Genomic DNA, 24,504 nt, shown 5'->3' with positions numbered 1-24,504 from the left:
CAAGATCCCCCCCCCCCCCCCCCCGCCCAACAATATATATATATGTATTACACCTATTTTATTTTATTTTTTTAAATGTACTTTTAGCATGCCCCACACATAAACTGTGCAGCTTCCCTTCAACGCCGTCCACAAATAAGGGCGGACAATGCTCTGTGCTTTGTTAAATAAATGTAAATTAACACAAAACTTCCACAAGAAATTGGTTTGTAGTTACCAATAGATGCCACAAGATGGCAGCAACGCAGTCTTTTCCAAGTAGACAAGGCTATGGCCAGACTAAAATGAAGCGCCCCCCCTCACTTCTACATACTCCTTTGGCATTAAGATGGTGCCAAAGCACTATTTTTTTTTTTTATTTGCGAGACAGCTTTGGCCATCCACGAGTATGCAAGGGGTTCCCTCTCGTATTTATTTTCATAACATCCTCCTGAAAACAATGTGCAGCATCTCCTCTGGTGCCAATGAGGAAGTGTGCAACCAGATTTAAGCGAGGTACGCGCATACCAAGAACCGCGTCGAATTTGAATGGCTAGTAGAAATAATTGTCTTACTGATACTTTTTTTTTTTCCACACAACTACTACTACTACTACTCCTCCTCCTCCTCCTCCTCCTCCTCCTCCTCCTACTACTACTACTACTACTACTAGTATTCTTCTTTGTGTGTATTTTCCACCAATATGGATGCCCTGTGGCAGCATGCTGCCTCTCACAGGTCAGTCTTGGTACTACAACAAACTTTTGGTTATTTGTGTTGTGTTGGAAGTTAAAAAAAAAATCTGAATGAGTGTACCTCGCTCGAGGTTTGTAACTTTGGGATATTCGCGTTGACACTTTTTTTTTTTTTTTTTTTTTTTACACAACTTGAAGCACGTTAGAAAAAAACAAATAGCATGAACATAATCTTGCCATTAAAGGAGTGCAACCGGCAATAACGATGAGCATGTCATCCTGCAGCTTTGTTTTTTTTTGTTTTGTTTTTTTTTTCTTCATCCGACTGGACGCCAGCAACACGGAACATGCAAACAGTTGCCACAAATCGGTTAACGTGGAAGAACCGATTGCCCTTTTCCAGCTTATTAGACTGTCAGCGGCGCGTGCTGTGACAAGCCCCATCCATCGCAAATCCAATAAATGCAAAATGTCTATTTGAAGATCCGCGGAAGCGTTGTAGCGGCGCGAGCGGGAACGTGCATGCGCTTTTCTCTGTTCAACATAACGGGTCCAACTTAATAGCGCACACAAATCCTCCGTCTCGCAAAATGTTCTTATTTCCTGCGCGGTTTCACGTCAAAGCAGAAGAGCTGTTAGAGCAGCGATTCCCGACCTCTGCGACTTTGGAGATAATCAGGTGAGTTTTGTGGCAAATGATCCGATTCCCCTGAATTAGCAAGAGTAGAAATATCTTTTCTCGTATATCTATGCCAGAGACGTATAGTGTTAGGAAATACAAACCAAATGCCGTTCTAATTTCATATTTTCATATTCTGAGTAATTTGGCCTTTTTTTTTTTAAATACCCTTTCACATCTGCCAATATGTGACTTTTAGGACCACCAAAATTCACAGAAAGCAACAAGCATCCCACTTAGAGGAAAAAAAAACAAAAACAAAAAAAAAACAGCTTTGGTGATCAGGCCTGTCATGATCTGTGTCTGCTTTTCTCTCACTCAGGCCTTTTTTTGCTTTCATAAATGACGCAGTCGTTTGTGAGGCTCGGGGAGTCCGATGACAGCCATGCAGAAAAAGCCTCCGCCGCCGCTTCTCTCTTGCCGCCGCGATGGGGCGTCCGCCGGTCGTCGTCCCAGTTCCTGAGAGGCGCGCTTCATTCGTGCGCGGTGGAGCCGGGCAGCTCGTTGGTCAGCGTGTGCCAGCGTTCCACCTTCTTGCCCTTGTTCTTCAGACAGTCAATCCAGTGCTGGAGGGTGTCGCCCTGTGAGTGGCAACCTAAGGAGACGCCGCCTGCCCATCACAGAGACACCGCCTTATTTTTACACTCTCACGTTTATTATTTGCACCACGTTAGTACGCAAACTGCCTTTTACGCCGTCTTTCCCCCTTAGATATCTGGATTTTGGCCTGGTTTACTGCCGCTTCTCCTTGCTCATCCCCCAAATCAGATCTCCAGCATGAGACTGGCGGAAGACATTTTCTCGCAGGTGAGTTTAAAATGTTTTGGGGGTTGGCTTTGAGTAATCCATCAGAACAAGAATGGCTCGACGACCAGCATTTCCATTTCAGCATCAAAAAGATAACATGGGTCCGAGCAAAAGAAAGGTCAGTTAATTAGCCAATATCCCTTAGCGATCATGTTCACTACTGTCTAAATTTCCACCCCGTTTATTTTCTTACGTAAATTATGACTGGCATTCCGTCTCGCTTGGGATCCATTTACCCGACGCAAGGTTGTCTTTTCAAACGACACTTCAAAAGGAGGTTAAAGTCAGCAGCCCACTTTTTAAAATTTCCCTGCCTTGGCCAAATGACATGTAAGGGCTTGTTCTAGCGGCGCTATCGGAGAAGGAACTAAGGAAGTACGTGCACGTCGCGATCGTGTCGCATTTCGACTCACCGATGAAGTCGTTTGACTTGCCAAGGTCGTAGTCCCACACGGTGACCTCTAACGTCTTGGCGGCCAGTTCTGAGAAGGAGATTTCGTAGAAGAACTCCTGACAAGATGGAGCAAAAGGTGGCGGCGTTATTCCGGCAAGCGCGGCCGCTGCGGCCGTAATGAGGCAGCATGATGATCATACGCAAACAGTAATTGGCTCCGGATGCAGCCGAGTGTGTCCGAGGCCTATAGGAGCCGAGATGAGCCTTCTCTGCGTTTGTGCATTGAGCGTATGAACATTGACAGCGTACCTCATTAAACTCCGGGTTGAGTGTCTTTTTTATCACTGCCGTTTTGTGTTTGGACTTCTTCTGAACATCTGGCTTGAGGTACCTGAGACAAAGAATGTGACAGTGTCATCGTCGACTGCGACTTGTCCACCTGCTGCAAGGAATAGCAATGATTTCTCTAAGCTGATTTCGTATGGAAAGCCAAGCGCGTTATCCCTGGATTTTCTGAGGCGGGACTGATTCGTGCAGTTGGAGACCACTGCAAACACCGGCTACGTAGACTATTCAGTTAAAAACTCAAAAACTGAGCGGTATCATCGTTTAAATGTGGGGATGAACCCATTAGGTCACGAGACTAGTCCATTGTTCGCCGAATCGCTAATTACATGTCTTTTGCCATCTCGTCTTCCAATCGGCCTAATTGCATTTTGGATTCGCTCGTCTGGTGCCGTCGCTAGACTGTAACGTCCTGCGGAGCAACAAAATGTCCGTCCAACAACTTGACACAGCCAACATGCGTCTGCGCTGGTTTGAGAAAATAAGACGGTTGTAGAATCGCAGCTAGCCTCGCTAGCTATAGCTAGCCTCGCTAGCTAGCCTCGCTAGCTATAGCTAGCCTCGCTAGCTAGTCTCTTTAGCTATAGCTAGCCTCGCTAGCTAGCCTCGCTAGCTATGCAAATCTCTGGTTGCTAGTTTTGGAGCTTTGAATATTGTGTCCATATGTTGTTAAAGGCCAATTACAGTACTGGCAAACACGCATACAGTAACAACTTGACCCAACTTAGCGGGTATGGTGGTGTGAGGGGTGGGGGCGGGGGGTATATTAATCATCGTCTTTGCACGCCACTGCCTGTGGGATGCGTGCCGTCGTCTCACAGATGCCACAAATTGCATCAGCATCCGTCAGCAGCGAGCTGCCATCCGATAGCAAATATTTTCGAGCCAGTTGGAAGGAGCGCGGCGAAATCTCTTCTTGAGCTTTCCACCCACTGCTCGTCGTGTCTGCGAGCGTATGTTCCCACACGCGCGCAGACACAACAAAGCGTCTTGCTTGTGATGCTTAAGGCCAGCGATGTGAGCGTACGTGTCGAACGAAACAAGGCGGCGGGCGCATCAGAGCGCACGAGTGGGATGCGGAGGCTCACTCGGCTGAAGGAAGGCAACACGTGCATCCAATAGTTGCGGGAAGAAATGGCCTCAAGGTCCAAGTTGATGAAATTGAATGATGGGTTGGGATTTGTTTGGTTTGGTTTTAAAAGGAAAACGGCACAAAGTACCACCTGAGGGGTTTCATATGTACTTTACACTTGTTAATGCAGCAGGTTGTAGGTTGACACTAGTTTTTTCTTTTTTTTTTAAACAATTTTAACAGTTTTATGATCCCAAAATGACACCAATTTCTTTTTTTTTTTTTTTTTTAAAGGGCTTTTAACATATTTCATCATTTTTGGGGGGGCTATAGATGGTCCAGCATTTTTTCTATACAACAGTCTCAAATATCTGTAGTTTAAAATGGCCTGAAAATGTCTTTTTTTTTTAATTTTATGTAAACTTTTTAAAAACATTTTTGGTTTTGTTTAAAATGTATTTTATTATTTATTTTTAACTAAATTTTTTTATTCATTTAACTTAAAAATTGTCCCAGATATTTTGGGGAGTTTGTTTTTTAATTATGAATTATCCTTTACAACAATTTTAAATTACTAAAATTCCATGTATATTTTAAAATATATTTTTTAACTAGCACATTTTAAATGGATTGTCTAGCTTTTTTTTTAAAAAAACAAAAAAACAAAACAAATTCCATATTTGTGTATTTATTTTTAGTTGAATCCCATCCCACAACAAATCAACAAATTATTTTGTTTTTGTACAGTCATTTAACTCTTTATATATTTCAAGGATTTTTTTTAAAAGAAGAAAAATCTTCAAATTCCATTCTTAATTCATTCAGTTTAAAATAGTTTCATAACTTTTGTTCATACCGCATTCCATTTATTTTTGTTTAAAATCTTTATTCCGATCCATCTAATCATCCATCATCAACGTTCATTCTTTTATCTCTATTTGGACTGTTTGCCGAACTATGTGGAGCTTTGCAGCATAATCGTCGTCGCAAGCAACGTTCGATCGAGCCAAATCCTCACAGTCGTAAAAAACGGACTCCCATCCTTAATTTGTGCGGCGTGTGTCTTATTTTGCGAGCTCGCGTGTGGGCGTGACCGCGGGTTGTTTGGCGATCCGCTCGTTCCAGGAACAAGCTGGAAGCCCCTGGAGAACAAAAAAAAAAAAAAAAAAAAAAAAAAGTGTGGCATTAAAACATTTCCCCGCTCATTTGTCTCCTTGCTGTCACAGCGCATCAGTCAAGCGGAGGAGCCTCGCTGACCTCGCTGACACGCGCGGTATTGCTTTCCTTTCGCCACTGAGTAATCAAACGATGGGGGGCTTTTGTGACACTAACAACCCGGGCAGACTCTGGCGTCGGCTCCGGTACGGCGCCCGACCCAAACCGCGGAGTCCGTCACTCCCTTTTTCGGACTGACATTCCACACAACGCTCGCCGTCGTTAAACTTGATGAATGAACGCACTGGCGATGGCTCCCACTCGTGCGTGGGGGGGGGGGGTGGAAGCAGCCCGTCGCCTGTCGTCGTTATCTGGATGGATCGGGCGGTCGTTCACGGTTGGCGGCTACAGGTGATTCAGGGGCCGTCCGGGGGTCCACTGTGAGACCCTGTCATTTACTTGATAAATCCCACCCCCCGCCCACGCCACGGGTGTGCTGCTCACGTTTTAACGTAGGGGTCGGAGAATCCGTTGACGTCCATGGCGGCCAGGTGGGCGCAGCGTTTGACGCCCACGCACAGCCCGCCGCGGGCCCGCTCGCCCGGCGCCTCGCCGTCGGCATCGGCCGGGGGGATGTACTGCAGGCACAGCAGCAGGCGGCCTCGCTCCTCCAGACTCCTCTGCTGCTCCGTCTCCCACTGAGGACGGCGAGGAGACACGACGATGAGAGGAGTAGCAGACGGCTGAGCCGGCGGGATGTAATCAAAAGTAATGCAGTCGCGCGACACAGGCGGCGGCGGCGGCGGCTGTAACTCCTGCTTTATATTTCCCCCATGCGTCGTAAAGATGAGATGGGGCCCTCGTCCTCTCGTGACGTCAAAGTCAAGTAGATAAAACACGGTTTAGTTGAAGCAGTCGTGACCCGTGGCAGGAACCCAGTGAGTCGCGAAACGTGTCGCATTCAAAGGGAATGAAAGGATCATGACTGAAGTTGGCTGTGACCACTCTCATAGCGCCGCAGCCCTCCCTCAAAACGAAATTACTTGCTCAGTCAATTATGATTGTAAGACATTGTGGTTTCTATATTTGTTGTCAAATAATTTATCTTTTAGCGAATGTCCAAGCAACAGTCCATCTATTTTTTTTAAAATTGTTTTTTTAATAAGCCATCTGTGATGCATCAAGGAGCTGAGGTCAAAAGGTCAAAGTTGCGGGACTTTGGTCCTTGCTACTATGCTACTACGCTTGTATTTGAAAAAAACATCCTCCTCAAAATTTCATGAAGTGGTTTGGAAAGCGAAAAACTATTTATTGTAAACAATAACAAATCTTTATTGCATGAGGTAGCCTGAGCCGCAACTTGTATTGATGCATTATGAGTCCAGTCCTCAAACTTGCAGGGATGCGTTTTGATGTCAATAAAGAAGAAAAATGGATTTTGTATGTTAGGCTTAAATTCTATAGTGACGTATATTTTTGTGTGCGTGTGTGTTTGTGGACGAGCAATAACATTTTTCAACTACCCGCTTTAGTCTGCAAGTTTTCTCGCGTTTGGCTGTTTTATTGCCAGCAACAATATATCCAAAGACAAATTCCTGCGAGTGTGCAAAGTTTGTGGCCATAAACCGCGTCCTGATTAGCACTTTCACGCTGTCCACTGCCGACACGAATGGATGCAACTCGTCCTGGGTGATGTTAAAAATGTGCACATGGTTTTGGAAGCGGGGCTTTGTTTGCTTTAAAGGCCCGGTAAAGTGAAGCTCGAGATGTGTTTTTGAAAGCTGTTTCAAGATAATTGCTGCAAATGTGCAAAGACTGAGATCTATATGCTACTGAATCGTGCAGATGCGGCGTTAACGACAAAGTGGAATCTATTCTAGCCACCGAAGACTCTAAGTGAATATATTTTCATCTGACATTTTTAGATTATGCTAGTTGAAGTAGCATCCATTTTTTCCAGATCATAGAAGTGGTATTTGATTGACAGTTGAGCGGGGTTTCATTGCATTCAGCGGACACGCCCACCTTATTCAAAAGAGGCGAGAACGTTGTTTTTTTTTTAGCTATTTTAGCTAACTATTTTTTTTTAGCTTCATTTGATATACTTGGCAATTTTTTTCTCTGCGTTAAGTTTACGAGACATTTCTTTTCAGGGACTTGAAAATCTCGCCACGGTCCTTGTGACATTTAACTGAGCTCACGCCTGCATTAAAAATCGACTCGGACGAGGTGAGGAGCCGTCCGAGTCCGAGTGAGCGCAGCCTCGGCCCCGAGTCATATTAATGCTGTTTATGGCTGCGGGCTTCACTACTTTTTTTTTACATGGATGACTGCAAACTGTCACCGAAGCTTTTGACACACAAGCCAGGCGACAGAGAAGATCCAAAGTGACAGGTGGAAGAAAATGGGGGTGAAGTGGGAGGCTGTGACTCACCCGCTTGGCCAGAAGCATCTACACATGTATGCTACGCTCGGCTCTAGTTATATATGGGAGCTCCATCGATGCCGGAAAAGCCCCCTTTGCAATTTCTCCGAAAAGCAGAAGCTGTATTTCCAGCCTCTCGCCTCCTTTGTATCGTTCCATCTCTCATTAAGCCTCATCTCCAGGCGAGAGCAGGACGCAGAGTAGAGTGATCAATATGCCGCACGCCTCACATTCATCTTGCCTTCGCTAATTGTCTCCCCGGCTTCTCTTCTCATAATTCCATCCCCCAGAAGTTCCCATATTTTGGGGATGGGAAGTGAGGGCGTTTGTCTGACTGATAGACGTGTGTGCTAATAAAACAGCTCAGACCTTCGCAGGTCGATAGCGAGCAACTCATTAGGGAGGCAGAAGCAAATCGGCGTCGATGGCCGCCGCAGCACGGCCACAGACCAATGGGAATGTTTTTTGTTGTTGTTTTTTTTGGGGGGGGGTCTTCCATTAGGGGAGGGAGCGGGCGAACGTCACGCAAAACAATCACTAGAATCAATAAAGCAGATTGGTGGCAAACAGGCGAGTGAATTAACTTCGCTATTTAAGTTAGATTAAAAAAAAGTGAAATAAAGACCAACGCAAGCATTTTTTTTCAAGAATATGTTTTATGCAAGCCCACTAGTTGAAACAGGGCATTCTGATAAATATTGCGTTTGTGGAATAAGTGTTAATGCACTCGTTTTTAGCCATCTCTGGGGGCGGCCATTTTGTCTTCTGTCGACTGAAAATGACATCCCAACTGCTCACAGCGACCAATCGGGGCTCAGATTCAGAAAACAGGTCAGCCGTGATTGGTCGTTATGAGCTGTTGTGATGTCATTTTCAGTCGACAGAAGACAAAATGGCCGCCCCCACAGCTGGCTAAAAACGAGTGCATTTTGCTGCTTAATTTACATTCCACAAACGCAAAATTAATCAGAATGCCGTGTTTCAACTAGTGGGCCTGCTGGGAACATATTCTTGAAAAAAATATGTTTGGCTTGACTTCCGCTTTAAGTTAGATAAAAAAAAAAAAAAAAGTGAAATGAAGACCAAATTGAAAAAAAATATATAGTACGCGCCTCTCCAAACGCCAACATTATGACTAAGAAAGTACAGTGCCGTAGTAGTTCTGACGCCAAAACCGACAAAATTTCGACAAAAATAAAGCCACGCCTACCAGCAGGCTGCCTTCACGACATCGTTTCCTAACCTTGCAAAACCAAACGCCGCCTACGTAAAAAACGTCAGACTCCCCAGTGGAGCCCGCCACTCGCTAATTGCAGAACGCACATTGCTAGTGGGTGCTAACGTGGGCGTGACTACTTGTTTGTCACTCGCCGCCACTGCCACGTGATGAGTCAGCCAAAGTCAGCCGGGGAAAGCTTCAACCGCTTGCATGCCGAGCTGAACACGGTGAGCGCTCTAGAAAACAAACTTACCTCTCTCAGGTAGCAGGAGATGCCTCTGAGCGCCGTGCTCATCGCCGTGGGCGAGGGGAGCTGCGGAGAGGGGGGGTGTGAAAAAAAATGAGACGAGTCAGCCCTGAGCAATGGCCCGCTTGAAAAACCACGAGGCACGCGTCAGTGTCGTGAAATGATAGAGACGCCCGATGACCTCGGGAGAGCCAAACTACTTTGACGCCTTCATTCGTTTGCGCCACTGTGTTGAGCGTTTTCTTAAGTCATGCTGCGGGGATAGCGTTTACTACATAATCACATTATTATGATTATTGTGATACAAGATTACTCCTAGCACATTGCACCTGGGCGGTAGCTGTGCAAAGCATTCAAAGTTATCCATGTAATTCAAAGTTTTTATGCTGCTTGTAATAATCATACAATTAGAATTTGAGTGTTTTTCTTTTTCTTAATGCGATACGTTGGTGACTTGAATTGCTAAGTGAATAATCATTTGCGAGTAAGTTTATCTAAGTAGGTGCATTAGATTCTTAAAGCACTTCTCGGATGATGTTTTACATAAATATGTGAGTGTATTTAAAACGGGAGTCAAGCCGAACATATTTTTTTCAAGAATACGTTCCCAGCAGGCCCACTAGTTGAAACTAGTCTGATTAATTTTGCGTTTGTGGAATGTAAAACAAGCAGCAAAATGCACTCGTTTTTAGCCATCTTCGGGGGCGGCCATTTTGTCTTCTGTCGACTGAAAATGACATCACAACTGCTCACCAAAATGGCCGCCCCTAGAGATGGCTAAAAACGAGTGCATTAACACTTATTCCACAAACGCATTAATCAGAATGTTTCAACTAATGGGGCCTGCTGGGAACATATTCTTGGAAAAAAAATATGTTGGTGTTGACTTCTGCTTTAAAGCTGTTATTTAATTAAAAAAAAAAAATAAAAACAAATGCGTTGCAATACACATATGATCTATCTTATATCTTATTAAAGTTTCCGCGGCTTCAAATGCTTAGACGTGGCACAGCAAGGTGTTCAAGGTCGAGTTTTGGGTATTTCCGTCCCTCTCAGCGTGTTATTTTCTTCTCACAGGAGGTGGGTGCTCCAGACAGATGTTGAAGTGTTTGGTCTGGTCGGGCTTCACGCGGCGCAGGGCCACCCGCGACTCCCCGATGAACTCGTTATGCGTCAGCTTGTCTTCGTCGCACACGGACACCCTGGAAGAGGAAGAAAGAGGGAAATAGAAATTGACGGAGGAGGAGGAGCAGCACATGAATGCAAGGTAGAAGCTGATGAATGAAGACTGAGAATGTGGATGTGTGTTGAGGACATTTGTATTTTTTTGTGTGCCAGCGTTGAACCCATCCTGCTCAAAGTTGCTTTGTGCCAGTCAAAACGATACGGACCCCCTCAGGGCATGAAGTCCCATTCAACTACTGTACGTGTAAGTCAATGTTTCATCAAAAGAGTTGTGATGACATTTATTAAGGTCGATTTCTTGCCCAGTGCTGCGTTAAATACATGTGTAAGTCCTTTACGTTTATGTTTAGTTTGACCAGTAAACCCAAGCTAGGAGTGGCTTGATTCTACTTTTTCAAACCATTATTACGATCTGTCACAGTGCTTCTCTTTGCATCTGAAATTTTTGCTCGCAAGTCATAGCAAAAAAAAAAAAAAATCAAAACAATGGCGGGATGTTGAACAACTTGTACATTGGCTCACTTGTTTTTCAAGGCACCACTGTACTTTGTTCATCCAGCTATAAATCGCCCCCCCCCCTTCCTACATGCTATTTATCACATAAAGCCGCATTCATTGGTACGGGGATAGAGAAAAGTGTATCATGCAGGACCGAATCAATCCATATTTATGGATCTATCCAAGTTTCACACCTGCCACCCGCACGAGGCATCTTTGCAATCCAAAGCACACAGCGAGGCGAGGGGGCCCGTACGGAGGCTCGGAATTCATTTCAATCTTAACAGTGCTGAAGAGGTTTTGCAGTAGGCGACATGCCGCTGAAGAGAAGCAGCGCTGCGCTTCAAATGAAATCCCCGCCTTTAAAGAATCCAAAATAGGGATGAGGCAAGATCATTTGATCTCCTCTGCGGCTTGTCTGAAAAAAACAAAAAAAAACAAACGAATGGCGACAGATGGCACAGCAGCGTTTCCGTCCGCGCTGATGCTAAAAGACATTATTGCGGGGAAGGGAGCCTGATATTGCTCCGGGACACAGGTGACGAACCTCGGAGGTAATATCAACTCCAGTTTTCTGACATTACGGACACTTTGGGAATCTTTGAAAAGGGCAACGGAACGAGACGTGATGATGGATGGCGCTGACGTGCAAAGCGTAAAGGGGTCGTCAGGCCGTGGGTCTGAATAATGGGAGGAAAGAAAAAAAAAAAAAATGCTGTCGCTGTGCGGCAGCATAACACGAGCGGTAAAATGCTCAATTCTTCCACGCAGTCGTTCAAGTGCTGGGTCAAAAGTAACCCAAATGGGGTCATATCGCTAACCTAAGCCTTGGCTCCAGTGCTACATTATCAATCTTTAACCCAATTGGCTGGGTCAAAATAAAATGAAAATGGTGGCAAAAACGTTCCTTTTTCACTTGACAGAACAAATGTCTTGCGTTTGTTTTTATTTCCCCAGCCGCTAGAAATGGGCTTCCATTGCATATTGCTTGCAATGTTTCAATTTTATACCCCAAAATATACCCGTAAGATATGTACAGGTGGCACCATAATCAATTTCTAAATGACATTCTCTGGCAGATTCCCGCGTCTGACTCTGCTTTGTTCAGCAGTGGAGATAAAACATGTAGGTGGGGAAGAAAAAAAAAAAAAAAAAAAAAAAAGTAAATTGCATCACAGGAAAATAGAGTTCTGCTCTTTTGCCACATTTGAATAAAGCAGCAGAGCAGAAATGGGATGATTTGCTTTCTGTGTTCGTGTTATAACTTTTGGGGGCGGGAAAAAAGATGCCTGTTCATATTTTGGAAAGATTAAGTGTCTCTCCGGGTTTTATCTTTCCAGGAAACCATTAGGCCACAATATTAGGCACTTGCCCAACTCTAGAAATTCATTTTTTTGTATTTGCAATGAAAAAAAAGAAAAAGAGTACTAATGGTAACCGTATGCTTATTATTCATTTATTCACAGACATCACTGAACGCTGTCCTCGGGTTCATTTGAAGCCGCCCTTCTTAATAAAACGGGATTCTTTTCATGCTACATATAAATTACGTGTAGGGATCGGAGCGAACCCACAATATGATATTATATTTCCTTTGGGCTTAAAGCAAAACATGATACAGTGATGGTGCTATTACAAGAAAACATATCTAAGATACAGTTCTATATCTGTCTATATCTTGCTCGTCAAGCATACAGAACGTTATTGACTTTGTCGGATATTAAGACGATTTATTCAGTTACGGCACAGTCAACCTCCATTTATCTTGCATTTGATTGCACTGGATGTACCCATATTTGAGCCAGCCTGTCACGCTTTAATCGACTGATAAGTTGAGCCAAATACAAATTTAAAACAAAAACACACATCATGACAGTTGTCAGCATTAAGGGACAAAAAAATATATATATATATATTTTAGTCATTATACAGACCTGGACCGGTCCATCTGGAATACCGTGAAAATTCCCGGTGGGCCGTCCGGGACTGCCACTGAGTCACAAGGATGCAGTATCCTTACATCCCTTGATACTCTGCCTTAATTTATTCATATTACCTACAGATTTGTAATTGATATGAATGCAAATTGGAAACAAAGCTGTCCTTAGAAAAGACAATGTCAATCAAAATCCTAACTTTGACGCCATAGCAAACAACATGGCTGAGAAGTCAAGAAGTAAGTAAAGAGCAGCGTTTAGAATTCTGAAGAGATTTTAATTGGAATGATTGTCGATGCTATGTTCGACAATGACTTCCCAGTTACAGTGCGTCCGGGGCTGAAAATCATTGATTTTTTTTTTTTTTTTTAATTAAGTGGCCGATTAATCAGTTTTCAGAATTTCACTCTGCCAAATATCAGAATTGGCATCGGCCTCAGAAAAAAAAAAAAAAAAAAAATCCATAACGGCCGCGCCCTAGTTATATTGCATACGTCGTCGTCCCCCGCCCTTTAAAGCTCCTCCGCCGACCGCAGTGTCACAGGTCAGCCATTCCCCCCCTGGGGATCGTCCGTCGATCCCGTTTAAATCCTCCGCGGCCAAAGTTTTGGTCGCATGGACGTGACCATCCGCAGCTTTTCTCACCTTTGGTGGTGGCAGGGGGTCTAGGAAATGAAAACACCCCGTGGCGCTCAAGCGTGACCCCAATCTGTCACAGCGAGACAAAGAGAGGGCGAATGAGCCGGGATCTTGACCGGCGGCGGGGAGCGTGGGAACGCATTGTTAACAGAAGGTATCGGAGGCCTCAGAGCAGCGCGCGGAGGGGCTGCCATCCAAATAGGCGGCAAGGGAGAAGCAGAGCGACGCTTCCTGTCAACGGCGGGCGGGCGGGCGGGCGAGCGAGCGAGGCGGGGATACTGACCGCAGCGTTTTGCGATACATGTCCTCCTCGGTGATGCCGCAGTATGTGAGCGTCTCGTTCCACACCGGGTTCAAAGTGTTACGGACCGTCCTGGTTTTCAGTTTGTTGGCCTGCAGAATCCCCCCGAAAAAAAAAAAAAAGAAAAGAAAAATATGCAACAGTCACCAGCTGACGCTCTGCCAAACTAAGTTAAGGAGACATTTGCAAAGACATTTCTCCCATATCCATGTACTAGCACGCCTCTTTGTCCTCACTAGGAAGACTCGAAGATTCGGCACACTAGTAGACCTCTTATGAAATTAATAGCATCTTTTTTTGCATACTAGCGGGACAACCACGTTACTTGAGTGGTAAAACGATTTTAAAAGAGCATCTGATTGTGATTCAACCCACCCCACCCCCTTCTCAATTTTTTCTTTTTTCTTTTAGGACCTCATCCCATGTATTTTTTTTAAAAAACAAATACAAGTAATAAATTAATCAATATTAAAATAAACAATATCAGATGTACACACACACAATTCAGAGCACTAGTCGCAAAATGATGGTGCACTAGTAGAACCGCTGGCTGCGTCTTACTAGTAATGTTTATTCCATAACATTTCTTCGCACTAGTAAGACAGCTTGTGATGCTAGTCGGACAGCCACAGGTCACTAGTGGTCATTTGCACAGCCGTTTACTGGCTTTAATTGCGTGCGGGTGGGCCAAAAGTGGCGCTAGCAGTGGAAAAAGAATCACTGCTCTCCATTCAATAATAATAATAATAATAAAATTACACACGACAACAAAATCCGAGCGTCACTAATATCCTTTAGACAGCAAATTAGTAGAGTAGTGCACTCCATTTTTCGATATGACGAACGGCCACTCGATTCCAAACATTCAATTTGATCAAGTCTTGAATGGTGAATGACAACATCTGTATGTTCCCACGGCGAAATTCCAACCTTGCAGGCTCCGGGCAAAAGGTGCAGCTTCACGTAGGGATCGGCCAAGCCGTTGAAATCCATCGGTTTCAGACCCTTGCGGGGACGCAGAGAGAGGAGGCACAAGACGTGAGGGGGAACAAAAGAGTCGAGCAGAACGTTTGAGCAAGAGCGATCCGTTTAAGGGCAAGCTGACGGAAAAAGTGGCGGCTTCGTTTAGGGATCGAATTACGCCATGGAGACGCAGCCGCTGGATATATGAAAAGGTCTTCGGACGGACGTCAAGCCATGAATTATTCACTCGGCGATTTGACCGGGGCTATTGCTTCTCAAACTTTTCACACCAAGTTCTAAGCTTCGTATCATCGTCAGGACTGAGATTAAACACAAGATTGTTCGCCCTAAAAGTATTCGCTCATCTGGATGGCGTGAGTACCGCGGCAAGTTAGCATGAGTTAGCAAACTTCTCTCCAAAACTGCAGATGTACGGTAAAACTTGAAATAAATGCGTAGTCATCCATTTTTTATTTATTTTTTTTTTTTTTGAACTTGTTTTGGATTAACACGTTTCCGCATCAACAGCGGCAACAGGTGACGCGTGACCGTTTGTTCCGGCTCCCACCGCCTGACGCGGGCGTCTTTTCAACGCGCCTCTTCCAAACGTTCCCAAGCGTTCGCAAAGCCTTCATCCGCCGGTATCGACATTTTACAGCCACGCCGGCGGCTCTGTTGAAGGCGTCGAACATCAAAGCGGCGAGCCCTCGGCGAAACAAACAAACGCAAGGCTTGTAATGTGTTCGGATGACACGCGAGCGGCCCGAAAAAGAAGATAATAGGAAAGAGTCACGTTTGATCCTGATGCCATTTTTCCGTTTTGATTTTGAGTGCCCGAATCCGAATGGATTGATTTTCGTGTCCCATTTTAGCTCGTGCAGATGTACCTTTTACTATTACTACTATCGAATCAATTTTCCCCCTTGAAATGAAATTGTAGTGCCATTGATCTCTTGCAGCCGCTCCCGCCCGCCCCCCCTAAAAAAAAAAACAACATCATTGAGTTGTTTTCTTACCTTTGCTTTGAGGACGGTGCAGTGCAAGGAGCTGGTGGCTCGCTCATACAGCAGGTCAAACTCCAAGGTCCCCAAAGATGCTGTGAATGGATCACATTTGGAGGTTTTTGACATGAAATGACAACGCAGGCCAGAAATGACTTTGGGCAAGCCGGTCGCCCAGCAAACATCCATTTCGAAATGCTGCCCCTCACCTCTGAACTCATTCAATGCCAGACACTTTCAGACCCTCTTTTACCCTAACGTTTGGGGAGGAAAAAAAAAAAAAAAATGGAAAAAATATAAATAAATTCCTGGGATTAAATGGCCGGGCTGTGAAAAGAAAAATGTGTCGTTGGCAGTGATTTTAACTGGAACGCGCATTCGATTTGATTTTTAGTGTCTTGTTTGTTGTTGTTTTCAATTTTCTTAGTCTTTTATTGTTTTGAAATGAGGTTATGCTCGCTGTGCTCGCTTTATGAATAGAATTGAATTTATTGAATTGAGCCGAGTTGCCCATTAATGTGTCCACGAGAGAGATGGAAGCACCATTTTGAAAAAAAAAAAACAAAAAAAACTCATTGAATACTTCAATAATTGATGAACTGAAAAGGTTGCGAATTTGGTCATCTGTTGGGAACTGACTGGCGATTAATCTTTCGATACTGTGATCATGACTTTGCACAGATCGGTTCGGCACATACTTTGCATTTTATTGCATCCGTTGTTATGTCATGATTTGCCGATCGATCACCGACATCATTGATCAGATCCGGCAAATAAGTAGGTCCGACATAAGTGCGCTTGTCGAGTGGCTAAAGATGCAACTATGAACATGGATTTTTTATTTATTTATTTTTTTTTCCACCAAGATTTTTAAACAATTATATTGGTTGTTTTGGGGGAGGATATGAATGTATTGAATGTTTATCGGTGTTTTTGTGAGAATTTGCCGCAGTTAATAAACAAGTTGGTCAATAGATTTGATATTCAAACCCCTGATTGTGTAAAGCCTTGTAAAAAAATAATAATAAATAAATAAAAAATCTTGGGATTTGTGAACTATTCACATGTTGGAAAATATTGGAAACATACACAATGTCAATCAAAATAAATATATTCACATACTGTATCTAGAAATATACTTCCATAGTGTGAAACTTTTTTTTTTTACTTTAAACTCCATTAAACTTTTCTGTATTCATGCAATAGCTCTTATTAACACCTACATGTGCGCCTTATTAAAGGACTGCGTGCGATCAGTCGTTTCCAACTTCAAATAATGCGTGAAATGCTCCTTCACGCGCTTTTTTCTTTTTCTTTCTTTCTTCCCTTTTTACTTAAGGCAGTGACGCACGTTGCCTGTGTTGAGGTCCCCGGGGGTTGAACGTGATCGAATTCTTCAGTTCAAAAATAGTAGCGTGTCGGCTACATCATGCGTTAAGCCGCGATGTTCTTCTTTGGCGCCTCGCGTGACAATTGTGACACGTTAAATCATGTCGGCGGCCGTGACGTTCTTAATCAAGAGCATTTAGGAGGATTCTTGCAGTGAGAATAAATAAAGATGTTTTTTTTCATACAGATTTTTTTTTTTGAATTTATTATTTCTCTGATTAAAAGTTCCTTTTTTTTTTCAACTTTTGCGGCTGATGATATAGAAAAAAAAAGTGTAAATAGAAAGAGGTAAAAAGTCATTTTTTACTTTTGTAGAAGACGTACATTTCAGAGTTGAATCTGATCACCGATCGGGGAATATATGCTCTGCTGTACCAAAAGAAAAAAAAAATTCTATATATTGGGGCGGCTGACCGATGATTGGGGGCCGCTGGTGTATTGGACCGGTGCTTTCTATTTATTGCCCCGTCAACTTCCAGGTGACTCACTGTTATCGTCGCTGTCACAGCTGTCCACCTCGATGGAAGTGTCGATGCTGCTCATGGCGGACAGTGAGCCCCCCGCCCCCCCGCCGCCTCCCGCCGCCAACAAGGGCGACAGCAGGCCGCCGCTCGCTCCGCCTTGCCCCGTGCCGCCAGGGCTGAGGGCGGCGGCGGCGGCTCCCGTCTGATTGGGCGAGAGCGGCTCCGAGAAGGAGGACGTGGGCGAGAGGCGGGGGAAGTAGGCGGAGATTTGGCGGATGGGCCGGATTGGTCCCGGGCAGACGTCGATGGCCATGTGCTCCTGGATGGTGATGGCTAAAGTTTTTCCTTTCCGCACGGTCATTGGGATGAAGGTCGACAGACTGAAAGGGAAGAAGAAACGTCGCGTCACAACTCAATTCATGCCGTGCATCCACTCAATTTTCCCCACCCAAATGAATTCAAAAACTGTTATTTCATTCGGAGTCGACAAGAAAGAGAACATCGGGTCACCCCAAGGTCTCGATATATTAGGGCCCGACCGATAAGGATTTTTGTGATGCTGATTCTTGGCAGGATAAAATTCTGATAACCGATTAATCACCTGATTAATTCAAATAATATATAACGAATAAAATAACTTTTTTGGTCCCTTAACACTTACAAACAACAAGCAGAACATTGAACGGTTTTATGATATTTTGTCCTTTTATAAAAGGGAAAAATCTGCAAAAATCATCTGATGTTTTTTTTTTGTTGATGTTTATTTTTATAAACAAAATCTGCCAGTGTGCTTCTGAGGTCAGTTAGACTGGGGTCAATTAATGGAGCCCAGAGTTCAAAACAAACATGGCGAGTCAGCATTTAGCTGTTATCTCGCATGCAAATGGAGTAAGCTAGCCCTAAGTTAGACGTTAGCCCAAAGCGTAAATGCTTTCAAATCCAAGTTAAACATGCTATGCTTGTCGCCCCATATCTATAATGAAGCTTTTTTGGTTTATAAATGCCTTTGGATGGTTGTATTTTTAACTATGTGAAGCACATTGAGCTACCTTATAAAAATATATAAATAAAGCTGCCTTGCCTTGCTTTGCTGAGGCTGTAAAATCCATAATTGATTGATGTATGAATTCTTTTTTCCACTGTTTGTTCTATTCAGGACCGCGGCTGAGCCGGAGCCCTTTTCAACTGACTTTGGGCGATGGGCTGGTTACGCGCTGGACCGGTCGGCACCTAATCACACTCCCACCTCCAGGTATGTGCAATTATGGTGCCGCCGACCGGTATAATCTTCCCAGAAATATGATTAGTGAGGTCTTACATGACTGTGTTAGCGCAGAAAGCGATAGTTACTCCGTAATTGTGTTGCTCTGGCAACTCCCTGCCATTCCCAATGCGGGGAATTTCACACGGATGAGGGTTTTATTTGCGCGGAAGTAAGGATATGGGCTGCGACAATTGCCAATCTCGCAAAAAGGAAGTTACTTGTCGGAAAACGGCAGATGGTGTGCTCTAATTTGCATTTGCGCGGACCACATTGGAATTCACTTGAGGCTACTGGGATAAAAGATGAAGCATTACGCTTAGCAAATCTCCCGCCTGGAGCCTCCGTCCTCCTCCTTCAAATTCCAGCGTGTCATCTAAATCCTCCACAGACAATCAGGTGATTATGGGATGGAATTCTCCTGCATACAGCGGCGGTCTCTTCAGCATAATGGCGTGACGGTTATATAAAGTTGCGTTAGCAGAGCTCTGAGTTGACCACGACCGGGCCGGTGCGTCTGTTCTCAACCTTAAATAAATAAGAGGGGGCCGCGCGGAAAAGATCTGACGGCTTTTGTTTTCTAAAGACGGAACGCAGCTGGCCCCGATGGGGGCGTTTTGTCCTCGGAGGTTGATAAATCCCCCTCTGGACCACCTGCAGCATCCATCGATTGGAAGCGAGATGCTAGGAGTGTTATATCTCTGGAATTTAGTGTGAAGAGAGAGAGAGAGAGAGAGAGAGAGAGAAAAAAAAAAAAGCTGGAGACTTGGAGCAGATGAGGTGAGTCACACACTTTCTCACAGCTTTGGCAAGCCTTTGCATCAAATAATGGAAGCAGTCCAAGTAGCCAACACCGCGCACTCAGGCTACATAAACTAAAGTGATCGATTACAAGTGTTTTTTGGGAAGGATTTGCATACAGATGATAAGGATTCCGACAAAAACGAACTCTGTGTGATGTGCAGTCCAAGACGATAGTTGGGAAAACGGATGCGGTGTCAGAAGCCCCTTTATGGTACTTTTGTTTTGTTTTAATTGGTTAAGTTAGATTAAAGAAAGACCCCAAATTATTCGCATGGCAAAGCTGTACGGTTGGTTACTGTGCAGTAATGCCGTTTACAGGCTTCTGAAAAATGTAGACTATACACCTAAGCACACAATTCTAGTGTTTCCCGACCCTACATTTCATGTTAGCTTAGCGGTTAGCATGACTTCATCTTGCTTTGTGTGTCGCATGCAGCTACACTTTGTCCTACTTTAGTGATGACGATACTTGTCGGAAAATGTGGCTTTTTTTTTTTGCCGTCACGAAGTTGAGCATTAGCAACCTGCGTTTAGCCGCGATAGCTAGCCAGCCGCAGCTCGTGTGGTTAGCTTAGCAGCTAGCATTCAGTAGCTCCCGAGCAATGAGGAACGCAGGGAGGGTGGGTGACTGTTTGACGTGGACGTAACTTTGTTTTAAAGCGTTGTCGTCGGTCAGTAAGGTCCAAACTATGCCGTGGGCCAAACTTTTACCGTAAATATTCCATATACCCCCTACTTGAGGATGTAATTGCTGCCAAAGGTGAATCAACAAACTTTTGACCAAAGACTGTCAAAAAAAACAAAAAAAAACTCAACGCTTTACTTTTGGATGAACTATATGTTAAAATGAGTTTAATCATTAACGCGTTAACCACATTCAATCGGAAGCCTCTGCCGTCATCAGGAGAGGAGCCCGGCAGCGTTTGCCCGGAAATCGGCTCCAAAAATATTTGCCTGTGATTGTTGACCTTCCGCAGAATGGCGGGGTCGTTTGTCACGGCGGCAAGCGGTCTCTGCGCTGCGAGCGCAAACAGCGGGCGACGCGCATCACAGCTCACCCAGCCAGCGTCTCCTTGGCTGAGGATGAAACAATCGTCAGAGGCACACGGCAGCGCGCCAGCTGCCAGCCCCAAAACTTCTTTGACTTATTTGACTGAGAGCATGTTGACAGGCCACTGGCTCTTCTCTGGCGTAAATGATATACGGCCATTTTAGTCCCCGAAGCGGCATTTGCGGCCCGCTCCACGTTTGTCATTGGCCCGCCGCGTATTTTACTAATGAATTTCAAAGTTTTACATTTTCGACAGATAAGACAGCCGCAGCCTCGAAAGCAAAGTGTGGAGAGTCTCCGAATGCCTGTCAATGAATGGGTGCGAAAAGGCTGACCATCGCTACCGCCGCACTTCTCACCCGAGTTCTATGCTCACAAATGTTTTTTTTCGCATGCCTGCCCAAAAGAAACACTAACGCGACTTAAAAATAAGAAAAAAAAAAAAAATGGACATGCAATGTATTGCTGCTCAATGTTTGTTAAAGTAGCACTAAGCTAGCGGACTTTCAGTAGATGAAATTGCGTGGTTTGCCTGAACATGTTGGAGTTTAAATATACAATGAAAAATCATCTTTTGGTTTCATGCGCCAGCTTTACAGAAAACCTCAACTTGAGTGACAAAACAGATCGTAGCGAGCCTGCTGCGCTTCTTATTTGAGCAAACGGGCGAGAGAGTGAGATCGAGCGGGAAGGAATACTTTGTAAAGTGTGTTTTGAAGCGATTAGGTGTAAAACCACAAAGGGAAAAAGTGTAGGGCACACATAATGCTGATTTTCATCCGTTGGTGGATCTGAATAGCTTGTTGTCTGTTCTGACCCATCTCGACGGGAAACGGTTTTCAGAAAGGATAAAAGTGGATGATCAACACACGCGACAAGCATCTCACCGTTCTCCCCCGCCTCCCCAAAAAAAGACCACGCTAGCTGCCCAGTGGAGCAAATAATCTGACATCGACGTCAAGTTGAAGCCCATTAATGAATTTCAAGTCGTGGGGGGTGGCGGGGGGGGGTATTCCCAGTAGCAACGTCAGAAGGATTCATTTACTCTGAAGAGAAGATAAATAGAACTCTGGCAAAACGTGACAGAAGGTGCACATAAATGCGAGTCAACATGCAGATTGCATCAGTTCATTATTTCACACACACACACGCACGCACGCAGACATTGCGGCCGGTTGTTGCTTGCGTGCGTGCGTGCGTGCGTGCGTGCGTGCGTGCGTGCGTGCGTGCGTGCGTGCGTGTGTGTGTGTGTGTGTGCGTGCGCGTGACGGGCACAGTCAGTGGCACATGTGGCTGTGAGCACACATTCAGCCGCAGGCTCGGTTGGCTGGCGGGGAGGAAAAGAAGAAAAAAAAAAAAAAAACTCCCAGCGAGATGCTGATTGATCGCTCTCATGACGCCAGCTTTCATAATTTTGTTTCATCCTCACATGGGGGGGGGGTGGAAACTCTTCACTCACTGTTAAGAGTTAAAACGACTTCAATAATATGGAGGAGATCAAGGTGAAGATTATTTTGGCGTTCTTTCGAAGGACGAACAACAATCGTAGCCGAGCATCTCTTTTGTACTCGATATCCAGCTGAAAGGTCCAGGCACTAGTACACTCTTTGTCCTCCCTCGCAATGCAGCCTAGCAGCTAAATGCAGACGCGCCATGTTAGCTTTGAACTCTGGGCTTCACTAATTCACCCCATTCTGCTGACCCTTGAACCCCACTGGGTTTATATTCCAACAGCATTTTTTTAACGTACCAGTACTCAGTAAAGTAAGACAGTGATTTTTTTAACCAGTATCTTAAATTTAAAGTCCATTTGTTTTTTTTTTGGGGGGGGGGGTTCCTCCATGGTTCCTCCATCTTGCCTCTCGCCAACACCCCTGCTAGTACGCTGAATTGTCCGTACTAATGAGGACAAAGAGTGTACTAATCCATGGAACCTACATGGCCATCAAGGCCATCTAAAAAAAAAATGCTCAGAGCGCTTCCTGTCACCTCTGCTGTGTCCAACTACCAATTTTTCTCTTCTCATCCCAGGAATATAGTCTTGTCTGACTTCATCCTCCTCTGATTGAATCAAACATGAACCACCCCCCCAACCCCCCCGACCGCAAACAGACCCAGCGGTCTAATCGGTCGCTAGTCAGTCACTCCTTGCATGACTGTATAGATTTTCCACTTTGTGTTTTTCTCCTCTGTAAACACGCCACGATGTCGGCTGGCCCTTTGCATCAGAGCCACTTAGCAGAATTCCGACAGGCTGAGGATAATAATGCCCAAGTTGTGCGCAGCGGCGGCCCCGTGGCTCTATAGTTATACAATCGCTACTGTATAGATGCCGAGGTTATAGGTTGGAGGAGTATATTTGTGCTCGACAAGCCCCCCCCTCCTCCTCCTCCTCTTCTTCTTTTAGCACCTTCACTTTAAATTAGACTCATACCGCAAGCATGGATGACTCCCCTCCTCCTTTTAAATCCATATCTCTCATTAAGGCGACAGTCACTCATGTTAGTCCACCTGCAGCGCACATGTGAAAATGCATTCGCCCCCTGTGGTATCCCCTCAACACCTCCCCCCCACGCCCCCTTAAACACACACACATGTATTCACCTTTAAATAACAAGCCGACAGCCGCGCGCCACAAGTTGAGCGCCAGGCAGCGCTACTGTAGCTACAGCGCAGCCAGCTCCTGTCAATTAGAACCGAGTCAGGGATGAGTAAACTTCCAACCAGTGTGTGTGTCTGTGTGTGTGTGTGTGTGCGTGCGCGCGCATGTGGAAGAGCAGGTGAGGCACAGCTGCCACATGTTGCACCGGTTTAAACAAGAGCCAGCATCAGCCAGCATCTGTGTTGGCTCCCTCGCCTCATATTGTTCCGAGTGGCCGGGCATGCAAGATGACGACGATGATGATGCATGCATGCATGCATGCATGCAAAGAGGACATGTGCAAGGCGACGGCGACCTTACCTCAGATTAAGTGTGAAACTCCTCATAAAAGACAAGAAGATGGGGAGGAGAGGATTCCAGCGCAGCGCGGCGAGGGAGACGGACTAACAGGTGGCGGAGAGAGGAGCGCAGAGTAGATGGAGGAAGAGGAGGAGGAGGGGAGGAAGAGGCGGGGGGGGGGCGTGGGACGGGGGGGGGGGGGGGGGATGCTCGCAGGACCCGAGCGGGGGCTCGCGGCGTTTATGGTGAAATATTAAAAGCGCCCATAGTTCGTTATGATGAGAATAAGGAGCAGGGGGCGACATGAGAGCTATAGGAGGAGGAGGGACTGAAAGGGGGGGGGGGGGGGCGTAATAGACAGCGGGGAGTCATTCCTTGATAGTCTGGAGTGTGTGCGTGTGGCTTCTCATTCAACAAGACAAACACACACAGATGCTTGGGAGGACATTTCTTTTATTAATCTAAAAGCATGCTCTCTCTCGACCTTCACTCGCTCAAATGCTGCATGATGATGATATCCTTATTATTCACTACATTAAATTCACTTTGAAATAACCCTAATCCAACCCTAACCCCTAAAACAAATTCAAACAAATGGCCGCTGACGCTCCACTAAACCCGTTCAACCCGAACCAACCCGTAACGCCCGAATGTGGCTCCTAATCCGAACCCGTGATCCCTTCGCCCGAAACCAATCCAAACTCCAACCCATTCAAACGAATCCAAACCGGAGCCACGAAACCTAAAGCAAACCCTCAACCCGAGCCTAATCCACACCCATGCGGGCGTCCGTCTTCCCCTCGCTTCGTCTCTTCAGAATCGCAGATGAGCTTGAGCCCGGCCCCTAAAGAGACGGACATGCATTCGTTCCCAACTGGCACTTGTTGCCGTTCCTGAAACGGCGTCCGCCCGCTCTGGGTTTGAGCAGCCATGACACGTGCGATGCTCAGCCGTTTGACATGGGAGGTGTGGGGGGGGGGGGGTGGTGGGGGGTGGTCAACGATCCTTGCTAGGTCATCCTCGAGCAGAGTTGCGCATGCCTTCAGCTGTCTT

General features: G+C 45.3%; 2 protein-coding genes across 10 annotated transcripts in view; one reads left to right on the top strand and one right to left on the bottom strand.

The window, feature by feature from the left end:
• Positions 1–33: 33 nt before the first annotated feature.
• On the bottom strand, positions 34–23,589 carry LOC147128964 (double C2-like domain-containing protein alpha). 3 transcript variants are annotated; one of them, XM_086017616.1, is made up of 12 exons: positions 23,473–23,563; positions 23,115–23,193; positions 17,419–17,774; positions 15,557–15,636; positions 14,508–14,582; positions 13,560–13,669; positions 10,093–10,219; positions 9,024–9,083; positions 5,631–5,824; positions 2,864–2,945; positions 2,574–2,670; positions 34–1,963 (listed from the first exon to the last, which is right to left on the bottom strand). In XM_086017616.1, exons 3-12 carry the CDS (start codon positions 17,753–17,755, stop codon positions 1,827–1,829), a joined length of 1,299 nt encoding a protein of 432 aa, XP_085873742.1. In that variant the 5' UTR covers positions 17,756–17,774; positions 23,115–23,193; positions 23,473–23,563; the 3' UTR covers positions 34–1,826. The 3 variants fall into 3 exon arrangements, with proteins under 3 accessions (XP_085873742.1, XP_085873741.1, XP_085873743.1); XM_086017615.1 differs by lacking the exon at positions 23,115–23,193 and having other exon boundaries at positions 23,473–23,589; XM_086017617.1 differs by lacking the exons at positions 23,115–23,193; positions 23,473–23,563 and adding an exon at positions 18,973–19,390.
• Positions 8,830–24,504, top strand: part of adprh (ADP-ribosylarginine hydrolase) — a 43,472-nt gene continuing 27,797 nt past the window's right edge. For 3 of the 7 annotated variants that reach the window (XR_015082771.1, XM_086017608.1, XM_086017601.1), the window contains exons 1-4: positions 8,830–8,997; positions 10,095–10,284; positions 10,356–10,446; positions 18,551–18,646. The gene's annotated coding sequence lies outside the window, so the exon portion shown is untranslated. Of the gene's footprint in view, positions 8,998–10,094; positions 10,285–10,355; positions 10,447–18,550; positions 18,647–18,845; positions 19,055–19,413; positions 19,436–24,504 lie in introns of those variants that run through there. The other 4 variants (XM_086017603.1, XM_086017602.1, XM_086017605.1 and 1 more) reach the window with 4 other exon arrangements.

Source organism: Filicampus tigris, chromosome 19, assembly GCF_054856515.1.
Source record: "Filicampus tigris isolate MCC_2025a chromosome 19, RoL_Ftig_1.0, whole genome shotgun sequence".
Taxonomy (NCBI): Eukaryota; Metazoa; Chordata; class Actinopteri; order Syngnathiformes; family Syngnathidae; genus Filicampus; species Filicampus tigris.
The sequence above is the reverse complement of the archived record's forward strand: the minus strand, read 5'-3'. Positions and strand labels throughout refer to the sequence as shown.